The sequence below is a fragment of the Strongylocentrotus purpuratus genome, unplaced genomic scaffold, assembly GCF_000002235.5.
Source record: "Strongylocentrotus purpuratus isolate Spur 01 unplaced genomic scaffold, Spur_5.0 spur5_scaffold_3, whole genome shotgun sequence".
NCBI classification, from domain to species: Eukaryota; Metazoa; Echinodermata; class Echinoidea; order Camarodonta; family Strongylocentrotidae; genus Strongylocentrotus; species Strongylocentrotus purpuratus.
In genome coordinates, this window is record NW_022145609.1 from 34,942,824 (window position 1) to 34,967,926 (window position 25,103).

The 25,103-nt window shown below is 37.6% G+C and overlaps 1 protein-coding gene across 1 annotated transcript in view; it reads right to left on the bottom strand.

Annotated features, from left to right (window-relative positions):
* LOC593924 (protein patched homolog 1) overlaps positions 1-25,103 on the bottom strand; it is a 76,177-nt gene that overhangs the window by 38,934 nt on the left and 12,140 nt on the right. Inside the window, exons 4-7 of the mRNA XM_030996328.1 lie at positions 10,859-11,048; positions 7,196-7,265; positions 6,750-6,847; positions 15-129 (exon numbers count right to left, since the gene is read on the bottom strand). Of these exons, the coding sequence (XP_030852188.1) occupies positions 15-129; positions 6,750-6,847; positions 7,196-7,265; positions 10,859-11,048 (473 nt within the window). The remainder of the gene's footprint in view (positions 1-14; positions 130-6,749; positions 6,848-7,195; positions 7,266-10,858; positions 11,049-25,103) is intronic.

Below are 25,103 nucleotides of genomic sequence, written 5' to 3' on the forward strand. Positions count from 1 at the left end.
TGAAGTATACTTACTCTATTAATAATATCTTCAAAGGCTTCTGGTGAGAAATACTCTTCATAGCCCTCAAAAAGTTTTAGTAATCCAAGAGGGTCCAAAGTGGTCCATCTCAGAGTTTTGTTATAATGTCTGAAATGACAAAACAAAATCGTAATAATACAAAATTTGTATGAATGGCAAAAAATATATACTGGTATATATATATATATATATATATATATATATTTTACTAAAGGCGTCATTAGAGGGACATTTGGAGTGAAAAATGAGTCATTAAGTAGACATTGTGATTAAGAGGACAATTTGGTGTCCTCTTAACGTTTTTTTACGTTTTATTTCTCGTGGAAGGCCCAATTTTGTTATATATCTCTCTCTATATATGTAATTTTACTAAAGGCGTCATTGGATAACATTGGGAGTGAAAAAATGAGTCATTAAGTAGACATTAGATGGGTTAGGGTTAGGTTTATGGTTAGGTTTAGGGTTAGGGTTAGGGTTAGGGTTAGGGTTAGGTTTTAGGGTTAGGGTTAGGGTTAGGGTTAGGGTTAGGATTTTTATGATGTCCACTTAATGTACCATGTAGGGTTATATATATATATATATATATATATATATATATATATATATATATATATATGTATACAAGTGCATGTACATGCAGTCTGCTTTTTCCTCATCTCCTTGTGGTTCTGTCAACTGGACAATTTCTGTTAAAAGATCTTCACTTATTCATAAATAAACTTTCCAACTGAAGAAATCTTTGATTTATATAAACCATCTTACACCCCCTCCTAAAAAGAACAAAATTACAGCTTTCCAAAATGAAAAAAAAGGAAAATACTGAAATATAGGTGTAACTTGGCAATTGGTTGCCCTACTTTTAAAAAGATATGAAAACCACATCAAACACTAAAAACTTCTTCAATTTTTTTCATAGAGGAAAAAAAAACCTTCCCCAATAATGTGATTTTTTTATAAAAAGTATTCAAGACAAACTTGGAAAGAAACAACAATGTACACAAATCATACATGAAATATAAATTACAAAAAATGTAACGTTCCCATAAGTCGAAACAAGATGCAAAACACTTTCTCTGGAGACTTTATCGGAAGAATCCATCTTGAATCTCAAATAGGCCAATCACAGGATTCTTAGTTGACCAGCTTTGACCCATAATGCCCTAAAAATTCAACACCTCCAGCAAATAAACAGGGTAGAGGTCATTGACTTTGCCGCTCATTTGCATATCCTTGCCACCCATGGAAGTATTAAAGCTGAAGTCAAGTAGCACACCTCAAAAATAATCTGATTTATCTTTATCCACAAAGAACTTGATTCCAATTGAATGGAAAGGTGGTGGATTTGGTGGGAAGGAAAGCAGCATAACAAGTGAGTTAGTGGGTGTCACTTTACCAATGGCTTTTCATCTGCTATTCTGATCTTTCTCTCATCAATACAACTTTAATACATTAGCTCTCTCTACATATACCTTATAGTTTTGCATTTCTTATAGAAACAAAATTGATGTGAAATCGATTCAATAAAACACAATGCACCCCCCCCCCTGGAAGAAAAAGAAATATACTTCACTTCACATCATATTGGCCACAACTTGATTCATCATCACAAATTTTCTCTCCACTCAAAAAAAACCACCAACCTCTATGACATAAGCTTTGAACATGATCTACACTGTAGCACTGCAGATACTACAATGTGCATGAATGTGAAATTTCTGTCTTTTTAATCTGGAAAATGGGTAAAATTGAAGGAATATGGAATGGAACAATGAGGCAGGGTGAATGACCATCTTTGGGGTCCATGTATGAGCCAAGAGAAACCTTGCCTGCTATGTAGGAACGAACACAGGCTATAAAGGAACCAAACAGCTGCACTCAGTGTTCACTTTCTATGAAAGGTTGAGAAAGTAAATCAACTTTGGCAACTCCCAAACTTTACACAAATGCAAACTGTACAAGAATTAAGTGCAATTTGTAGGGACAATCTTCATCTTTTTTTCTTCTCCTTTTCTGATAATTTCCTTCAACTGAAAAAAGAGCTGTAAACAGGTACAGGAGCATTTGTCTACATCAATAAACCACCATTTGTAATGGCCAAAATCAAATTGATTTGCACAGTACAAAATGTACGACCATTCAGTACAAGGGTCTGAAAATCAGACTATTTAATTGAACCGAGCACGCTCCCTACATTCAATTCAACAACTAAGGTTCGTTATTTTCCCACAAAAAGGTGTTTTCAAGCCCTTTTGTTTTGAGGGAAGTTTTGATTTATGCCCCTCCGCCTGGCGCTATGCCTGGCAATGTCACCCAGCTCAGTAATCGGTGTGTCGACTCAGCACTAAGAAACTAGAACACCACTCAAATTTGTCTGTCATCTTGGTTTGAAAGTTATCTTTCTGATAGATCTCAATATGTAGTTTATAATAATTCCTACACACGGTGTACCACAAGGTTCTATCTTAGGTCCTACTGTTTTTTAATTTACATTAATGATCTTACACATTCAGCTGCACCTCTCAGTTAAATGAAAGGCCTTCCCACGTGGGTTTTTTAACACAGACCTGGCTTGCTGCCGACAAAGTCAGCAACAACAAAAAATTAAAAATAAATAAAAAATTTTAGGGCAAAAAAGAGGGGTGCGGTTAATACACGAGGGCAGTTTATAAAACGTTTATTGCGGTATTACCTTTCAAATGCTAATGGAATTAAACCTTTCCATGTTTTGGGATTGCAAGGGGACATAGTACTAGGCCTACCTTTAATTTAGGTTAATCATGGATATGTTTTTAGTAAGGTTCTTCTGTGAATACTTGTCAAAGTATGACCTTGACAATATCAGAAATAGGCTTCATGTGTGGCACACCCATACACTATCACGATCCAGCTCAATACCAATAACTTTCCCTGGTGATGGTCTATCTCAGGTATCTGGTAACCCAATCCACTATTTCACAAATGACAGCATGCAAGATGGAAATATGATACATGCAGTCATGAAATAGTGAACGAAATAAGTTGCAAAGTGAAATCTGAACTTTTTTATGGTACTATATTTCATTAAATACGATACATTTTCAATTTCAATCCAAGTCTACTAATGTAAAAGTTTTGATTTTGGATACATTCAATTTTTTGCTTCCCACTACGCTTTTATCACATGCCAACACCCCCCCCCCCCAGCCTTAACCTTTATGCTCTTAGCCTATATCAACCTTTTATCTCTTTCTCTCTCTTCAAAACCCTCAATTTCTCCATTTGGTAATAGATGGCAAATAGGCCTATTCCCGTCTATTCGAAAGAGAAAAATACCGCCAAATATGCTCTACAATCAGTTATGGAATAAACATCCAGAAGAAAGAAGAAGCTAACAAAAATGGACTCTGGCAAGAAGCAACCTGTGCAGAAAACCCCAAATTTCTAGAATATTGTTTAGCTTTTCTAAATTTAGAAAATGACCTGCATCTAGAGAACCCCCCAGAATAACCTTTATTTGTGATTATTGACCCAATAACAGAAAAGTACCAGATCAGTTGAACAGCATACACAGGCAAAAGAGTTGGGAATTTGCCTTATCCAAGATAGAATTGTGAACATTTTGCCTCCAGGACTATCAGTCACATGAACACCCTAGGCCTTTGCTCCCTTTCTTACTAGCACAGGAAGGAAGGAAGGCAAGGTGGGTCTCAACACACACCACTTGTTCTTCCATGTCAGTGTCAAGCCTCTAAATTCACTGCATGAGGCCGCTGGTCATTTCATTGCCAATTTGATGGCCTGGTAAAGATCACTAAGTAGATGTGTATGTGTAGGCACACAAATCACCACAAACAAAATCATTTCCAAACATGATTTAAATGAAAAGAATTCATTTCATTTAATATCAGTGACTTCTGGACAGCTGCTAAAACATGTATTGTATCACTTGGGAGTAAGGCTTATCTTTGCTTCAATGAAAGATGTTTTCTTCCCCAGGAATAACTCAAGACAACATATCATCACTATCTACAACCTGTAGCATCTCCCTCATTATTTTGCAGAAAAGTTTCACCCACTGCCTGGGACGCCCCCCCCCTCCCACCTCCAATCCCCCTTAAAGGCAAGAATGGAAGTGTACATGGAGACCCCATATGCCAGGGACTGACATGCCTTATCTAGACATAACATTATTCTTAAGGAAGGCAAGATCATATAAAATAGGTGCCCCATCACAGGCTGAAACCGCCGGGATTCCCGGTCGATCTCAGCTCTGTTGACAGAACTACCGAATTGCCCATTTGAGATTTGCTTAGATTTAGTAATCTCATATTTCACACATTCATAAGAGTATTCATGCTGCAAGCAACTAGTCATATAATCAGAATAATACAGCTGACAAATATTCATACATAGTGAAGCAGAGCTTAATAGTGTTTTTATTGCATTTGGATCTCACACAACCAAACCCAACACAGCTCCATATATGTAACCCGATCTAGCCCGGGCTATTTTGAAACTGCATAACGAGGGGGGGGGGGGGGGGCTTCTAAATGTAAATGTAGAGGGGGGAGGGGCTTCTAACCCCCCCCCCTTTCCCCTGGACTAGATAGGGTAGAGGGTTTCCAAAATGCAAATTCTCTTATACAGTGACCAGAAAATTTTGGGAAACCCAGATATTTAACAAGATATTGCTAGATATTTAACAAGATATTGCTATATATAAACAGTAAATTTAATGGCCTATATCTGACATATGCTCTCTATATAAATGACACAAGAGACTGAAAAAGGACCATTCATCTAGCATAAATCATGTTGTGTTTCTTTGACAGGGTTTGTTAAAGTGACTCCACTGATACCCCCATGGCTGTTCACAGAGGTCCCAAATGACCCCTGACCCTTGACCTTTCACTACCCACAAAATCAAAATATTGTCCAAACCATACACAGGGACATTTACACTGCATGCACAAACCCTGGGTTTTTCTCACATTTCTGGAATTTTGTCAGAAGTGGCCAGGCAACTTCCCATAACACGCCACAAAATAAATAAAATGTCACATAAAGTGAAGCATAAAAATGCAGTTCTGGACGAGCTGCACTAAATCATGTAATCAATTCTTTGCACAGCCAAAAGAGTTGCATTGATATCAAACTTAAGTTACAACTCACAGTCATTAAACATGGTGACAAATTGTACTACGGTACAAACCAGAAACTTTCATGTGCAAGGTAGTTTCACTATGTTGCAAGTAGTTCAGATTCATGAAAGCTAGTTCATAACCAATGATGCAACATTGAACTATTTCCTCTTTGCAGGAATTCCTTTCAGCATCAGTGGCTATCTATTACAATTTGAAAAAGTTTCATGTCTAATATCTAGAAGATCTTGTTTCATGGTACTTGTTTACAATATCTGCTAAAGAATAACCCTGTAAGTTGGGGCTCTGATCGGATCGGAAGATCGGAGCGACACCCTGGCACCTTTGATCGGTATCGGATCGGAAGAGCGACAAAAAAAAATCGGCCGATTTTTTTTTTTTTTTTTTTTTAAATGACGAAATTTTTCAAGTTTTTGGCTATCAAATGCTCAAAAAAAGTTCATGGCTGGGATTATTTTGTCATTTGGAGTTGTTGTAGACCATGTTTGTTGATATTTTGTGCCTTTTCATGACTTTGAAAATTGAAATTAATAATATTGGTCTAAGAGCAGAGGCAAAACATGCGGGCCGCCATCTTGGATTATAATGTAGACTAGGTATTTTTTTTTTTTTTTTAATGACGAAAACTTTCAAGTTTTTGGCTATCAAATGCTAAAAAAAAGTTCATGGCTGGGATTATTTTGTCATTTGGAATTGTTGTAGACCATGTTTGTTGATATTTAGTGCCTTTTCATGACTTTGAAATTAATAATATTGGTCTAAGAGCAGAGGCAAAACATGCAGGCCGCCATCTTGAATTATAATGTAGGTATGCATTATAATCCAAGGTGGCGGCCCGCATGTTTTGCCTCTGCTCTTAGACCAATATTATTAATTTCAAAGTCATGAAAAGGCACTAATTATCAACAAACATGGTCTACAACAACTCCAAATGACAAAATAATCCCAGCCATGAACTTTTTTGGAGCATTTGATAGCCAAAAACTTGAAAATTTTCGTCCTTAAAAAAAAAAAAACCTACATTATAATCCAAGATGGCGGCCCGCATGTTTTGCCTCTGCTCTTAGACCAATATTATTAATTTCAAAGTCATGAAAAGGCACTAAATATCAACAATCATTGTCTACAACAACTCCAAATGACAAAATAATCCCAGCCATGAACTTTTTTTGAGCATTTGACAGCCAAAAACTTGAAAATTTTCGTCATTAAAAAAAAAAAATTACCTACATTATAATCCAAGATGGCGGCCCGCATGTTTTGCCTCTGCTCTTAGACCAATATTATTAATTTCAAAGTCATGAAAAGGCACTAAATATCAACAATCATTGTCTACAACAACTCCAAATGACAAAATAATCCCAGCCATGAACTTTTTTTGAGCATTTGACAGTCAAAAACTTGAAAATTTTCGTCATTAAAAAAAAAAAAAAAAAAAAAAAAAATTGCCGATTTTTTTTCCGATCATTTTAAATGATCGGCGATCGGAAATTTTTCACCGATCACCCCTGATCGGATCGGTATCGGCGGCCGATCCGATGATCGTTTACAGGGTTACTAAAGAAGCAAGAAGAAGGGGGTACTCACGGTATCTGAATAGGCCTCTCAGGCCCAAGTAATTTGGCTCCTTCCCAGAAGCAGTCTAATGGTGTGATTATTGTACAAGGAATAATGTTTTCTATAATCTGTGGATAATCAAAAGCAAATTAGAAGACATGATAAGAAGAGAATCATTTCCAGAATCACAAACTTTCAGTACAATCACATTAAATCAGTTTACAACCGTATTTGAATTAAGGCCAAGTATGAATAATTTCAAATTTCTTGTCTTGCCTGCACCCTTTTTTGTGAAAAAACAACAATTAAGTCTCTGACAGATTCATAGCTAAGATAATTTGGTAATAATTGTGGAATACTGCAATGAATGTTATGAGAATGTTGTTTCAGTGAATAGATTCCTGGATAGTGAGAAGGGCATAACTGCATATGCCACCAGAATTGTGAAAATATCAAAATAAATAATTATTACTTACACTATCTATTAAATGGTCTTCAAAGCTAGGATACTCTGTAATGAAACATACATCTTTAAAGCTCCATGTACTGCAAAGGAAATTAAAAAGAAAGAAATACGTATTAGAATTTACCATGCAAAACATGAGAATGAGATGACTGGACCACTCGGACCCTCTCCAATACCTCCCTACCCTGCTGGTCTTATGCTCTCATATCCCATTCAACAATTCAATATCCCTCCCCTGGCACCAGTGCCCCCCCTGCCCCCCCCCCCCCCCCCCCCCCCCCCCCCCCCCCCCCCCCCCCCGTCAATGACTTGAACCATACTTCATCACTGATCTCTCACATATCATCCACCACCAAAGCTGCCCCCCCCCCCTCCCTCCCTCCTGCATTAGTGCCCCATCTTTGGTTGGACCCATGCTAAGCCAGTGATGCAAGCCATGAAGACATAACCCATCCTGTCACATTACTGTGCATCTTCTTATAGCCATTAAAGCTTCACCACTAACCAGGCAAAGATGACTTAACTGCAATGAGAGAGAGAGAGAGAGAGATAAGGGGAAGACCAGGAAGAAATAACGATGGGTTCTCTCTGTTATGAAATGTGATGCGGGACCACCATGATTTGGAAGTGATAATGTCCTTGTTAATACCCAACGCACATCTGGAACACCACATTTGCATTATCATCCATCATGATCCATGCTGGCCCCAACTATTCCAAGCAGTCAGATGGATATCCCAATGGGTTATTTTGGATACAGATATTACAACACATAACAAAACTAGCTACAAATTTGATATCCACATAGTTTGGTTGCGTTTACAAATGCATCCACTGATGTGCTGCAACCATCTACCTCATAGGTTTTTAAAGGTCAAAGACAGGTTTTAATAATTTTTTTGGGAGGCATGACAACACTGTAAAAATACAATTTGTTTTCCTACTACTAATAATATAAACAATAATGATAATAATAATAAACACCAATGATAATAATAATAACTAGAATTATAAATATGTACTCTGAATTATAAATATGTACTCTAAATTTGGTGAAGTGATTTGGTGCTTTTTTAAATATTGATGCGCTTGCGAAAATTACTATGCCTTGATATTGACCCTTCAAGTAAAGTTTATGTGTACCAAATTAAATTCAGTCTTGATGGCTGGTTATGAAGATTATAAGATATGATTGATAATGTGATTTCACAAAAAGGGGGAATTAGTGGTGAAAAATTGATGGTGATTAGATGGGGCAGTTTTGAGAAAATCTTGCCATTAAAAAACGTACCGAAAAAAATAAAAATAATAAAGAATAAATATTTGGACGAAATCAAGAGGTGATCTGCTGCAGATCACCTGAAAAGATTAACAATAATAATGATTTTTGATATGTTCAAAGTGCACATATCCACCACGCAAGGTACATGTACTCAAGGCGCTCCAATATTACTCCGGCTCTGCTAGCTAGGCTCCCACTTTCAGAGCTCACAGCATTGAAGGAATTCTTTCTTACCGATACCCATTTAACACATAGTAATTTACCATCAGACATCATTCTACGACAGTTGCTCACTCTCTATCTACACGCAGAACAACAGATTGTATCAATAATCACTTTAGTACTTTGTGTGTACAACATACATGTAGACCTACATGTAGGTTTACATGTTATTACAACCAAGCAGCAGGCATGAACACAACAGTCAGTGCTTGGAATAAAGAGGCTCGGTTCTAAAGAGGGGCATGGTCCTAGAGAATTTCATCCTCTGTAATTGAGTTACTGGCTGCATGTTGGTTGGGCCACCACAGGGATCAAAGTGCCCGGCTAACCCAGCCAGCCAGCCAGCCATTTACCAAGGGGTGACACTCTCACCCCTTACTAGGCATAACTGGGTCATGGGAGGACTCCAGCATCACACATCATTATGGATTTCAAGATTCAGCCAAGTAAGAATATACAATACTTCACTTTTAGTTGATGTTGCAAGGTAGGCCTATATTGGTAAATTGTTATTGTGATGTAGTGTATCCTAGAAAAAAATATTGAAACCCCAAAACAAACTGATACGGTAAACTGTATGAAAATAATCCCTTGGTTTTCATAAAGAACTATGCTTTTGAATAATACATTGATTTCCCCCTTTATCAAAATTTAAGGTGCCCTTGCTTTGATTCTCGTGGAAATATTAGCGGACTGTTCACCCTGTTCCTTAAAAAAGTTGTAATTATGCAAAAAAAAATAATTGCACACCCATTTATCTACAAGTATGATCTTTTTACCCTCACTATACATATCTCCACTACCACATATTTTGTTAGGATGACATAATTACTCTTGCTTCATTCAAGAAGCCCATTAAAGTAATCTTCTCATTGAGTTTTTAAGTTTTTGTTTCCTTCAGGCCATGTGATCTGAATATTTTCATGGTTTTCCCAAAATCTGCCACAAATGGACTAATGCAATTTGAAAGCATATTACTTGAACTAATATGGAAAGCAAGAAATTATAATCATATAGCTCATAGTTTGTTTACAATAATCCTTTTTTCTTCTTTTCTGGGACACACCAATGAAAGAAAAATCTCTGTTACAATAACAAATGAATCAATCAATTAAATTTAAGCATATTCAAGCAATATAGGTACACTTCATTTCTGAACATCTTGTGGGTATAATACACTGTGTATGAGGTATTCAATGTACTGGTATAGTAATACTTTGGTCTGCAATGAAGGTACTACATGTAATCATGAAGAAACACTGTACTATTGTGCAGGCAAAGGTAGAAAATGATGGTAGAAAGAAGGGGAAAAGGTGATAAGTTTGAGAGAACAAGAGGATTATATCACCACCTGTCAAGGGGATGAATATGATCTCAAACCTCAATGACCTTTGCCTAATGAACTAAGCAAGCCCACTGATATCTCACGTCAAATAATTGTTTTGCTTAGAGATTCAAGTGGTGATTTGTTTTTTCTCCTTTGAAAGGCACCCATTTCTGTTGTAGTTTGATTTCCAAATCCTTAACTGTTGAATTAGTCAGGTGGCTTAGTGTCAAATTTAGCGATCATCGTTACTTGCCGGATAACAGCATCATTTTTGGTAGAGGGCTTCATTAGGGCCTGCTGATTGATGGTAGGGTAGGAGCCCCGGGCATAGATATTCATATATGTGTGATTGGGTGCCCGCGTGGCGTTTGTACGACAAAAATTCCATTTGTACACAAGCAAATCAATGTTATATTACCTTCTAAATTATTTGGGGGCGACGAGGCGACGCCCCCGCTCCAAACCCATCTAATGATATTCTTGCCAGGGGCTCCTACCCAAATATTGTTCAGTAGGTCCTAAGGAAGCCTTGTACCAAAAATGGCATTTGTGCAACAACAAATCAATGTTATAAAATTATTTGGGGGCTCCAAAAAGATGCCCCCGCCCCCACACCCTTAGATTGAAATATTTGCCGGGGCTCCTACCCTAATATCGTTTAGTAGGTCCTAAGGAGCCCTGTACCAAAATTGGTGCTTTTATCCGGCAAGTAACAAAAATTTCACTGAGCATCCTGACTAAATACGATTTCTACTAATCATCGCTTAATGCTGAAGAATATTTATCACTATTTTATAAGTTATATTCAAAAATTTCAGAATAATAATAAAATAGATACTTACACTCCGTACATGTCGACTTCAACTTGAGTTGCAAGAACGGCCGACCTGACATGCTGCAGTAAGGCTGATTGTGTGAGGATGTTCTCCCCGCTATTCTTTGGCGTTTGCACAATTATTTGGCTTGTTGCACCCCAGCCTGTCCCCAGCGTTGCTTCTGTATACTCCAGCTCCTGCTCTAACCTACCACCAACTGCATGGAAGAAAACAAATAGAACAAAATTGGGATTTAAAAAACAATATCAGTAATTATGGCACAATTTCATTGAGATATCTCTTCCATAAAGCTTCTTGAAATTCATAAAAGCAATAAATGATCAGCAGATTTCTCTTGAAGGAATCAAAATATCATGAGAGAAAAGCAGGTTGATGACTGTGGTGCATGGTAACCCCAAGTTCGACATCAATGAATTTAGAGATATCGCAATAAAAGGGTTAAAATCCTAACATTTGTCAATAGATGATAAAGACTTGTTCGGATATGGCATGGTACACCGCTGCAAAGCAGGGGCCCTTTTTAGTTTTGTGTGTGTGTGTGTGTGTGTGTGTGTGTGTGTAAATGATGTAATGTTAAAGATACAGAAATGTGATGCAAATTACACTTTACGTCATCTTTTTTTTTTAAATGTGGTTTTGCTGGTGATATCTGAACGGGCCTCAAGATGGTTATAACCACTACAGGCCAAATTCATCAGAATTTGAGAGTGAAGATGAAGTCCAAGGCCCTAGGACCTCCCTGGTCAAAACCACAAGTCATCCCTCCAATGTACCAGGGATAAGTGTCCCAGAGGGGCCAAGGTCCTGGGCTATCTAATATAAGCCCTAGTACTGGGCTAGGTCAAGGGCATCTACATTCACTGCTCCTTGTGCAGTCAGCAGGACTACATGTACATGTATGCAAGGGAATACACCAAACCATGCACCTCAGGTTCAACTATACCCACTTTCAGCTACACCATACCCCCAACATATATCAATAGGGAATATCATATTTATTCCTCAGAATCCCGTTTCAGTTCCTCATTTCCATATATACACTGTATAGGCTCAGAAAGACATTCACAGATTTAGCGATCTCAAATTTCAGACATTATACATGTAACTCATTTGCTAATTCTCATGTATTTCAAACTTTCACCATTCTGATTCTCTGAATTGTCTGCTTTCATACAAATGAACTAAATCACAAAGGTTGGATTACCCTTTTAAGATATAAATTGAACATACATCTCAAAACTCTTTCCCAATTTCTCATACACATCCTGGGAGGCTAGGCATACAATGTACACATAACAGTCAGGCAAAGTGAGATGGGATCAAATCTGTCCATGTGACCACTTTGTTCTTCAGCTCTACATGACTGAATGATTTCATGAGGGCTAGGAATCATCCCATTTGGCAGTTAGCCCAATTCCTAAAGCAGCACCATATCAATCAGATGATAGGGTCACACACAGCAGCTGAAATACACAAGGGGGAGAGAGAGAGAGAGATGGAGAGAAAAGAAGTTTGTAAGGCCCCTGGTATTCACAGCTGGGATGAACTTTCTTTTCCTGTTATGAAAATAGTCAAGTTCAAATACATTCATTGATGATGCGCTTAGAGACATTTGTATTAAGCGCTATATAAAAATTAAATATTATTATTATTATTATTATTTTTCTGTGCCAATGTTCTCCTTAAAAAATAAATTTTATAGATAAATCTTTATGCCTAATAATGGTATACCACACAAGATACACTGGCATATTTACAAAAAGCCTCTTGAACTGTGTGCTCAGTAAGATTTTAAAATTCTTGTAGAAATATTAGTAATAAGCCATGTATAGTGTCATTCTTCATCTGTAATTTAAATAAACTCATCTTTATTTAGCAATGTTACACAATGATTTGCAGTTCAAAAAGTTTGTCTGGATAAGTTGTTTTCATCATCTTTATTACATAACAGTACAACAGTGCAACACCAGGCCCATTTACACAACCAAAACACCATGACATTTTTCACTGCCATTTACACCAGTCATGTGACCAAAATCCAGAATAATTCACCAACATTTTGAGAGCGGGCATTTACAAAACTGGTGAATCTTCTGCCAGTATTTACAAAAATACACACTCCAGAGGAGCGGTTTTATATTCGGGTTTAACAGATAGTTGCTTAGCAAGTTCCTAATGTGAGAAAAATGCTTGCAGTGTAAATGCAACTTTGAAGAAAACAGGTACAAAGTGAGTGGCTCTGAGCCTTGTCCATGTTAACAGCCTGCCTTGCCAGCCATCCCTCCCTCTCTCCAAGAAAACCCATTTTGCTTTCTCACCTCCTGTGATTACCAAACGACCACCTACCATGTTCAGGAGGGACCCAGGATTGTAATTAAGCCCTCTCTGACCAGAGACTCCCATTCATAGGCCCATTGCTGGGGGCAGGGGAGGGGGATAATAGGGGGCCATACAATGGCAGGAGAGAAGAGCCCCCTCTGCCTACGGAGCCAATAATTACTGTGTCAATTAAAGAGGGAAACACAAATACAGATGAATGCAGGAGCCATTGTCGAGGCGTCTCAGAGAAGCCCCTTTGAATCGATCTACCGTTCAATATGGGAAATCCTCTCCCTCCAAAAAAAATCAATGTGGGGGTGTTTCCACTACCTCAATTTTTATATTTAGAATGTCTGCCTGTCAGCAGAGCAATCCTTAAACAATTTCATGGAGTAACATGCATGAGAAAACTGCCTAGTTTGGGAAAATAACCAGAACTAATTCAAAACAGAACACTTAGATATCCTGCCCAGCCGGCAACATTTCATCCAGACTCATCCCACCGAGTGTAGTGCAATGTCTGATGAGGAAACACTGTTCACTAGAGTGAATACACCATTTTCACCTGAATAGTGTAAACACACCCGGACATGTATGTGTAGGTGAGAAGAATGGATAAGTCTGGCCAAACCTTTCTCTTTCTCTCTTTCTCTCTATCTCTCTCTCTCTCTCTCTCTGACCAACTTTGAGCTTCCAGACACATCTCTTTTGTTATGCTGTAAGCCACTGCTCATCAATATATCACACCTTCATCTATTCTCCTAAATCTTGTTCACCTCCTCCTTCAATTGCTATGAGCTTGATTAAATGAGTACTTGTACACTAGTAATTCTAGCTATCGCAAATACGCCTAAAATGCCTGGAGACTGAATGTAGCCTCTTGGACATAAATTGCATATTGCGCAATTTACGGATGTACAGTATGTGTCCGAAACCTATTTCTAGGTTCTTAAATTTTTTGTGAAGGCAGCAACGAAAATCAAGAGAAGGATACTCCAAATCTTATCAACACCAGATTGAAACAATGGAGTGCCCTTCTAAAAACTTCGAGAAAGTGACTGGCTTAGAGGTAAAGACCAGTATTGGAAACGCCCCAATTTCAAAAAATGAAATGCAAGCTCTTATTACCAATCATGTGAAAGAATATGTTTTGAATAATACATGATAATAAAAAAATTGACGGGAAACCGCCTACTAATTGATATATTTGGTAAATTAGTGTATCTCTTGCCTGTTGAGAGATACAAATGCACGTGTCGCGCACGTGTGTGTAGTCCCATATACATCTTTCTGTGTACAGTGATTCTAACTTCATGAAGACTTGGCCAAATTTCTTATCATTTTGAAGATTCCAGAACCTTGCAGTACATCTATGCTAGTAGATGATCAACCTTTTCTGATCGATTTCACCATGTTTCTTTCACAATGCAATCGCATGACCATAACTGGTCTTTAGCTTTAACTTTGGAATACCCCACAAAAATGGAGTATGTCCATTGGTCTTCTAAAGAGCAAATGAACCCTTTATTGTAGTCCCGTCTGTTAGTATTTTAGACGAGTTTTCGCACTTGCTTAGGAACCCAACTAAAGAAAGTTCATTTGATTATTTCTGCACATGCAGGCACAATATAACTGTGCGAGGTGGACCGAATCAATGAAGATGTCAACATATTCCGTGGGATGAATAATTCATAGTACTTTTAGATGAATAATTCATAGTACTTTTAGAAAAATACATTCATAAACTTGTTACAAAGTTTACAAACCAAAACTGGTCTGTTGCTTGTAAGTTGTTTTGATCAGCTAAGACAGCTGATATGAAAGAAGAAAACATATATATAAGACCCCTGTGATATGCATGCACTGCAAGTAGGCCTAAATCCTTATACCGGGGAAACAGAGTGACATACTGAGGTGGTCTGAAAAGGGGGCTTTAGTTAGACTGTGAATGGTGTAGTGAATAGCAGACACGGAGAGTTCGTAGAGGATGAATGGCACATAGAGAGGGACAGATCCCATGAAGGGCCCACTGAACAAAAGAAGTAAGACACCTCATTCACTGACATCACATTCCAAAGACTACTTGCTAGCTATCTTCTCCACAAACACAAGAGGGAGGGGTTCTTCTTACAGTTCGTGGATGTTTTGGGGGAAGTGGGTAAAATGCTATGATTAAACAAGACATATGCTACTGCATCTGCAATATGCCTCCACCTAAATTTAGTCAAGATTATGGCTTGAATTATTCTTCAAATCTCACAACGAGAACACAAAGCAATCATCGGATTGTGTCTTGCCCACCTGTGACCAATTTATGTGAATATTCTTCATGAGCATCCCTGACTCAGGTTTAGTTGCACTTGGAGCAATGCATGCATGCAAAGTTCTTTTACTGACAGTTGGTTGCAAACTGTAATACCTGTTGGTCCCCCATGATACCCTTTTTCTTATGTTGATTGAGAGCTGATTTGATGAAAATAACCACCTGTCAGTGACCTTGCAGGGAGGTCTAATCCCCCTGGCCAAACTAGTACAGACAGGCTTAAGTAAATGTTAACATACGTAATGTGTAGGTACCCAAAAAGCATCTGTGACCAAGTTTAATAACAATACAAATAACAGTTGTGAAGAAGCTATTTGTCACAAGAGTCATAAATGTAAAACCTCAAATAACCTTTGACCTTAGCATGTAAACCTTCACAGCATCAAAGTGTGGACGTCCACCAACTACATATGTGATCAAAGTTTGGGCACAATAGGATTAACAGGTGCGTACATGTAGTTACTCCTCACAAGAGAATCTTGCAGGTAAACTTTAACACTTGTGACAGATGAAGGACAGACGGACGAATGCCCTTTGGATCCCTTGTCTCCCCTCCATCTTCAGTGGGCAAGACAAAAAGCCTATACTTTAACATTCCAATTGACCTTTGACCTGACAATGCCAAAATCTGATCACTTGACTCCCCACAGTGATGCATACTAGTTACAGGTTTTAACTTCACAGTTAAAATAGCTGGAAATAGTTGTTGATTTGGTCATCATGAGGTTAAAAAGCCCTCAACATCATGTAAATTGACTTGTTGACCTATGACATTTGACTTTATTTACCCCAAATCTACAGAATTTGTCTCACTTCCGGTGATACATACAAATACCATGTTTAAAGTTCATGGCCAAATCATCTTAAGACATTGTGATAATAACCTTGAAATTTCATGTTAATTGACCTCTTATGACAATTGACCTTTAACCTCCTTATCCTACAATATAACCATTTCACCTAGGCTTAATTTCACCACACTGCATGATTAACAACGAATTGTAAATTAGTTGCTTAAATGGTTTTCGATACATCGCTATAACAGGGGTTAAACATCAGATTTGTAATAGAATTTACCTCTTTGACTGTTCACCTTTCACCTATTTATCAAAAAACCTAATCAGATTGTCTTTCTATGGAGAAAAAAGCTTGCACCAAAATTAAAGTACACGTACACAGCCCAAGTGACAATGACAAGTGGTTCTTTACATATTGTGATGAGTCTAACATCTTTGATTTCAGAAATTTACCTCTATAACCTTTGCCCTTTGACCTACTTACCCCTAAATCTAATCATATTGTCATCCAATAGTGAAACAAAACATAGCAAGGTGTGAAGCTTATACCTCTAGTGGTTCTTGGAATATTGTGAAAAGGCAAAAACATGTAATTTCAGACATTGAACTCCATGACCTTTGACCTATGTGTACATAACCCAAAATCTAATCAGTTCTCTCTTCCTATGGTGATACCTACCATCACCACATCTGAAGCAATAGGTCTCTTGTGGTTCTTGAGAATATATCTCAATAACTGAGGCTTATATCTCAATAACTGAGGCTTATATCTGTAATTTCATAAATTAACCTCTATGACCTTTGGCTTAATCCAAAATCTATTAGTTTGAGGTCCATTCCTCAAGAGGTTTTTGAGATGTCCCGATAATGACAAAGCAGAACGGACAGCCAGACAAACCCAAAACATACAATGCCTTCGGCCCCACCTTCGGTGACAGGAGGCATAAAAAACAGTCAATAAAATGTTGACAAAGTGCTAAAATATTGGTTTTGGCTACTCTATGGACCTATGCTTTAACACTATCACAATCTTCTTTTAATCTTTCCAAGTGACTCTTTCTAAAATCAGACTGATAAAGGATGACCATACATGCACGTCTCCCATTTCTTATTATCATTTAGAGAGCATTCTGCATATTAATATTCCATATGAACATTTAGTACTGCTACACCTGTATTGATCAAGAACACTGAATGGGCAAAAATAACTCTATTTATCCAATTCAAAGTTTATCAAATCACGATCTGATGCTCTATTTGCAAAAGCATGTTGTGCAATTTTCCATGCCAGGTTCTACCAAACTATATAGTGACATCTCTCCTCTCAAGTCTCAATGGCTAAAAGGGGAAAACAAATTATCTTTGAATACCGAGCTGCGATGAATCCAGTCAGGAAGAAATGCCCTTTTGCCTGCATGCCTTCATGATCAAAAGGTTGAGGCCATAGTCCATTAGTTACTCCAGTTACATAACGGCTGTGGGAAGTCCAGGCTTTGTGCAGAAGAATGGGGCTACAACAATTACCTTCATGCCATTGTAAGGTTCAAACCCCACAGGCATAGTGTGGGTTTGAGCTGTTAGGTAAAAATAAATTGGCAACCTTTTCATGTCTGCATAGGCCTACATTTAGTACTGAAATGTTTGTTTGGAGTTTCATCATTTTTCTCAGTTATAGTCTGCTGATTAACCTTGATTAACATTTCAAAATATTTAAAAATAAACATCTGTGAACGAAGAATATGTGTATTGTGTATGATTGTGTACAATTTTGAAGACTAAAGAGTGGATATCAATGTGTATCAGAATTTGCTTCTAGAAGTTTTTTTCTTCATTTCATGAATGAACTCTTAAGATGTAAACATATACATGAAGGCCCTACTGTGAAAATCATATTCTCTACCACCTTCAAAAACAGTTCCATTACAAACACCTCTGAAATTTCTTATTATTTCAAAAGAATGTTCAGGGGGAAACGGGTCACATTTCAAACACTTTTGGACCCTGCCCTATGTTTATGTTTTCTTGTAAAGAGTAGCAGGTTGGGTTGAAAATAGCTGGATTATGTTGCACCAGAATAGGATTATGTTCTTCCAAGGAACTGTTGTTTTTGTCTCAAATGGGAGGGAAAACCTCTTAACAAAATGCTCAACTCAACTAGTCTAGCCTCTAATCCAGGATATCCACTCCAGGGTATCTACATGTATGTCCCGTTACAAAACGGTGTGAAAGAGAATGCTGAAGAAAAAAATTCAAAAAATTCAAACCACAGGCAGGAATCTGTGAAAAATGAATTCAACTTATGAGTGGGTAATTTACTCTGAAAGCTGTTTTAAGAAGGGCCAGGGTTTGGAAATAAAAAAGCAAGTTAAATTTTATGAAATTTTCTGTATAAAGCAAATTGGAGAGATACCGTACATCAATGTTGCCAATTTGTGTTTCACTGATGATAACTTTCATATTGTAAGGACCCACACAAGACATAAGTGGTCTTACATGTTTGAGGACTTGAGCTGCACTGTTAGATTTTATTACAACCACAAAATGGCTGCCAAGATGGCTGACATCCAGTCCATGAAACAATAATCACCAATCACAAGATTGGACAATATGGAAGTAACCAATAGAAAAGCTTGTAAAGGTAGAGTGCCATGTGTGCTGGGTTGAATAGCTAAGAGATAGGAAGAGTGTGTGCGTGTGTGTGTGTGTGTGTGTGTGTGTGTGTGGTGCTATAGCAGGTAATGTGCATGAGGATGAATGAATAGGGAGAGAACAATAGAAGCCAAGAGCTAGCAGACATGACACATGAGAGAATGAATGTAGGTCAGGAGTACGCTGAAGCATATCGGAGTGGAAAGCTAAATGTACAGTGTAAAATAAACAAGTAACCACTTGGATCAGTGAAATTAAAACCTTACAATATTTCTAACTAATTTTGCTCAAACCTAATCCCAACTTGCTTCTCTCACTTTTCTGCTTTTATTTTGAATCCATCTTAATGTCAGGGTGGAATACTAAACTTTTAAAGCAGAAAAATAAGAAAATGAGCATGGTGAAAGTTTGAAATAAACTGTTGTGAATCTCAAATTGGCAGGATGGTCAGTGGATTGTGAGTTTGTGATGTAGTCACAGACAATGCTCCCATTTTTGGTGTACAAAAATTAATTTCTGTTTTTCTCCTTAACCCCTTCTCCCCTTGAGGCACTACTCAAAATATATTATGGATAGCATACTATTAAAGGTCCTCTATAGGTTTCCAAGCCATATTTTCGAAAAAAAATTATGTTATCATTAATTTAAAAAAAAAAATCATCATCATAATCATCGATATTATCATTATTATTACCATTATTGTTATCATTATTTCATGGAAAACAAAACGAAAAAAGTCATATAGATTTTTATTTTAATGGTCATATAATAAAAAAAAACTACATGTATAGGGCTACATTTTTCATAATGAAGGGGCAGACGTGAAGGTATGAATTTCTCTTTTAGTTTTGGAGATTCAGGACTAATTCATTAGCATAGACCACGCACAGAGATACTCTTTGCATAGACTTATAACCTGAACACTTGGCAGAGGCCATACTTTATACTGCCCCTCAAGTCATGACTATCAGATGCCAATACCAGAACATCCTATCATGTCCCATGGGGGTGGGCAGGTTGCAACAGGGATGGTGGAGGTCAGAAAATGGTGTTAATAGATCACAGGGAAAGTTCAACTTGGGGACCTGCAGTAGTGAGAAGTTTTCTGACACAGTAAATGAAAATGTTGGAAGTTTTTATCTGTTCAAAATCCACCAACTTCTAATACACATCACCTTGTTCTTGATTAGAAATGCAGCATTAACTATTGAAAATGTCTTGATTTCAGACTTTCTTGGATATCAACAGTTGCTTTCTTAGCTCCATGGAGTATCACAATACAGGTCAGGGATTACTATTACTTCAAGCTGACGTCTAAGGGATCGCAGGGCAACAGGGAACAAAAGCTCCTGGTTGTGATAGAGGGAAGTCGCCGCCACAGACCTGGCAGAAAAATAGAGGAATTTCTTGTGCCGAGATGTCAGCAGTTCTGTACACAAAGCTTGGGGCATTGTTTTTCCAGCCCTGCCAGTTAGAAGAACCAGCAGAAACAGAGACCAGAGTGACAGTGAACTTCATGTTCACTCTCACCCTCTCTTTTAATCAGGGCAGCAATCTTTCAGTGTTCCTCCAGATTATTTTGCAAATATGACCAACCCCTTCTCCAGAAACCTTCACCTAAATTTCTCTAGCAACCCTACTTTCCTCTTCTTCAGTTCTACTAATTCTAAATCAGAAGTAAAATTGTTCTTCCTCTGATAAGAGAACATGCTGCTGTGCAAAGTAAATTATTGTAGAGATAATAGTTACTAAGAAATTCATAACAGAAAGCAGATTATATGTTAAACATAAGGAAAACCTTTACCCTCCTCCCCCCCCCCCCCCCCCACAAAAAAATTCTCCATAAACCATCATCTTTCTGATGAAATGGTCTCGGAATTTCTCTTCTAGCAATGCCCTATTCCATCTTCCACCCCACCCAAACATTCCTCCTCATTCCACCACTGAGCTTTCTCCATCTCTCTTTCTCCCTCTCCCTCTCTTTCTCCCTCTCCCTCTCTCTCTCTCTCTCTCTCTCTCTCACATTTCCCTCTTTCCACTTTTTAACTCTTTATCTTGCCACCCCTGAACTTCTTCCCAATATATACACACTCCCACCCACACATCGAACGGGACCACACAAACACAACCCCTGTACCTTCAGTCCACAGCCCAGGTGACGATAGACAAAACATCTTTTGAGAGCAAGAAGAGACAGGGAGTGAGGAGAGAGCTTCATGAAGTTCATTATCATTCCCATGGACAATATTGTGTGCAGGAAGCTACCTTTATAAGTTAGTAGAATAACGCTGAGGCCCACTAAGTTCATGTACAAAAAGTAGCTCCATGGTTTTTTGCAGCCTGGACTAAATTAAGTTTTAAATGATTTATAATGGGTAAAAAGCTATAATACAAATAAATACTACAATACTTATAGTAAAAGATTATTAAAGACTTCTTTTCAAAGAACAGGCATGTGGCAACTTGTACATGGTTGTCCAACCTACATGTAGTTCATTGTAACTATGTGTTGGACATCTAAATACAATCAAGTCAAGGAACTACATTGTATCTTGTTCAAACTACTTGAAATTATCAACATGATGAATATCAAATTTTACAATACATTAATTTTATTATCAACATCAAGCTCATGATCATCATATGCCTTGAATAGCCAAGTGTTCAAACAGCCTTAAGGAGAAGTAACCTCTCGACTATGAAGAATTATCATGACATACATGTAGAGAGTAAGACAATGTTTAGTTTGATATAAAAAGCAATGCTTGCAAGTACAATAAAGAGACCCTACTTCGCCATATTTACGACGTTGTCTGCACTGCCCAAGGAAGTTGCAATTTTGTTGAAATTTCCCTTCAAACTTCCGGGTTGTAACGTATCGCACATAGAACTGATGAAGTGCGGCGATATGCCTAAAAGCGCACGTTATATTCAATACACGTCAAACATGGTGTACTGCCAAGTGTATGGCACAGTGGCTGCTGAATGAGGATGCAGTTCCATCCATTTTTGCCAATAGACCTGTTCCGAAATCCCGCCAATCAACAGATGTTGAGATTGAGGCGAAAAAGGTATTTCATTTATATCATAATTGAACGTCCAATTTGTGTGCAATATTGTTACAAATTGCGGTGGTCATTAAAAATCTTTGTTTTCATCGCACGTGCTCGAGCACGCTGCAGTGTGAGGGTAATTAATGTGTATGTAGTTTACACCAGGGAAACGTATGTTCGCAATCCAAAGTACTACCGGTAGTCGACCCTATGCGATGTGTCACAGAACGGGACGTGCACAAACACAATTACGACATTCTGAAAATTCTCAGAGCCGCGAAAGACGAAGGATTCAGAAGAAGAGTTACGTCCCCCTTTTCGTCAAATGTACAATGTTTTATATTTTCAGATGTTTTAAATGGCCTACAAACTGAAATTAACAAGTGGTTCGAGTTTAATTCCCCTTTAACAAGTCTTCACTCTTGCGTCTTGACAATAACTTGTCCTGGCTTATACCTACATATGTACCTACAAGTCGATGGACACAGGACCTCTTCAAGCATTAAATACACATATACAGGTAGAGGATTATATTCTACGTGGTTTCTCCAACATTATACGCCGCCGTCAAAGTGTCCTTGTTTTTCTGAGGTGAGAGGGCTTCGTACTCACCCTGCTGTACTACCTCCAAACAAAGGGAGAGGGGGCCCGAATAAGATTACCAAACTGCCTGCACAACAAAACCGGGATGATCCCCTATAATGACCAGGACCACCACATAGTACTATAAGGTATGGGACCAAGAGTTATTTATCCCTTGGTCATGGTACTGTCGGATCAAAGGCAGAAGTGAATATGTGGGAAAAGCTGGTTTGAGTAGATTCATGCATAGCTGAGATCGACACAAGTTTGGTTATTATTATGCACCACTTTCACAGTATCTGATGAGGATGTCTCAATGAAAAGAGGATGTGAGATTTTAAAGCATAATAACAAAGAAATGAAGTCTAAAAGTTCAAAACCCATTAAATCAAACTTCTCTGACACAATGAGTTACGGTACTGTAAACATCATGCAAGTCGACCTTGACGGGACTGAGTGCAATGCATTGACTTCGGCAATCTACGACTTGTGCGTAAGTCGTAGAAAAAATGACTTTGAACGCATATGTACTACATGTGCATAACTGCCCGTGCCTTGTAACCCTCTGACACTTTTCCAAGCCATAGCGCCAGTGTAAAGCCATGATCACAGTCTAAAACAGCTTATGCAACAATCATAAACGAACAATGAACAAATTTTTAACAATAGGTACATGTACAATGTTCATGAAGTATAAAATATTAACAATCTTCATGCCAAATGTAGACAACATATCTAGTTAACATTTAAGGAGTTATGAATAATAAATAAATGTATATAAAATGTCTTTTATATAAGGTTCCACTGTATGAAAAAAATCTATTCCATCATCAATTACTAAGAAAAAGAAAGTATATGAAATATTCTGTACAGAGCAAATCAGAGAAGAGCTCACAAATTATGTCAGTGTTGCCAATTTGTAATTCACTGATGACAACTTCAAAAATGTATAACTTTTCGATTTTTAATCCGATATTGCTCAATTGTTCGCTCATTTGTTTCTGTCATTCGTCTGCTTTAATAAAAAAAACACTTAATGTCAGGATGGACTTCCCCTTCAAATCTATGACTTGAAAAAGACTCTTCATCAACCCTCAATATCCATAGAGAAAATCAGTGACCACACACAATGATTATGCAGGTATGTATTCAGTGAGGAGTGGCAACTTCACAAGCTTACCTACATGTAGTACCTCCATGATTCAACATTTTCAAATTATCTAGGGGAATTGAAATTACAGCACCAAGGACTGAAAGCAAGACAGTGGGAAAATACTCAACAGTGAGGGAAATTGTTCTAGTTCTTTGAATAACAAAACCTAAACATTCACAAACAATGGCTTAACAAACACCATGCTGACAATATTCTACCACTTACACAATGACTGTTTTGAAAATAGGGTCTGATTGAATCGATAAACAAATAACATAAAAAGAAATAATATATTGGATGAAAATGGAAAAGATACACACTATTTCTCAACTGAGTGACACCTCAAACCTCAGAAGGTGCAAGAAATGTCACCAAACAATCAGAATGCAGCAAAAGCCCTTTTCTTTTCTGTTAAAGCCGTTAGTTCTTTCTCCTACCCCATCAAAAGATGGGTAGTATAGACAAGCTTGAGTATAGATGGAGTGGAGACTATACAAACCAGGGGAGGGTGAATAGCTTGAGAGAAAGAGGTGAACATTAAGGGGAAGACTGGATTGAAAAGGTGGAGGCACAAATTGCACTCTTATTTTCTCCATCTTCCACATGCTATGATTTACAGATGCTCAAAATATGTTAAAGGTAATACAGAGTTTTGGTAACATACTAATATGATTGGATTATGAAATTTAAAATTTGCATTATCATTGTGAAACCTAGTGTTAGAATAAGCAACTTTGACAAAATTGGGCTCTAAAACGCTAAGGATTTTGAAATTCAAATATCAAATTTTTGTTGTTCCTGATAAACTTTAAATAGCGCATTCGGCCATACAGAACAATGATAGTTGCGAAAATGAAAATATCAGAATTTCCAAACAGGAATAGAAAATCAGTTGATCTTAGTCAAGAAACATTGTTTTGAAGCTAAAGTAATATCAACCTTCAGAGGGAGCTATACAACATAAAGAGTTAACTATTCACAGTTTTACCACTCTAGACTCGATTTCAACTACCATAGACAACGATCATTGAATATTTGTAGGATTGCATAAATGCTTCCAATATGTTCATATAAACCAAATTCATGACCCCATACCAAAACTTTGTATACTATTGGTGCCTTTAACAGCAACAATTCTCTGCCAGATATAACAACAAAAGCTGTGAAAACTAAGCAGTGAAAACTGAGCAGTCACAGCCAATAAGTGCAGTAAACTGTGGACAGATGAAGAGGGTGCCAAAACAGAAAACACTGACATGTTCAGAACTCCCTTCTCTTGCTTCATCCCTTGATAATTTCCATTCATGCCGGCATTTGAAAGGCTGAAAGTGGGAAACCATGTGAGCCTATAACAATGAACTTTAAACTCTAATAA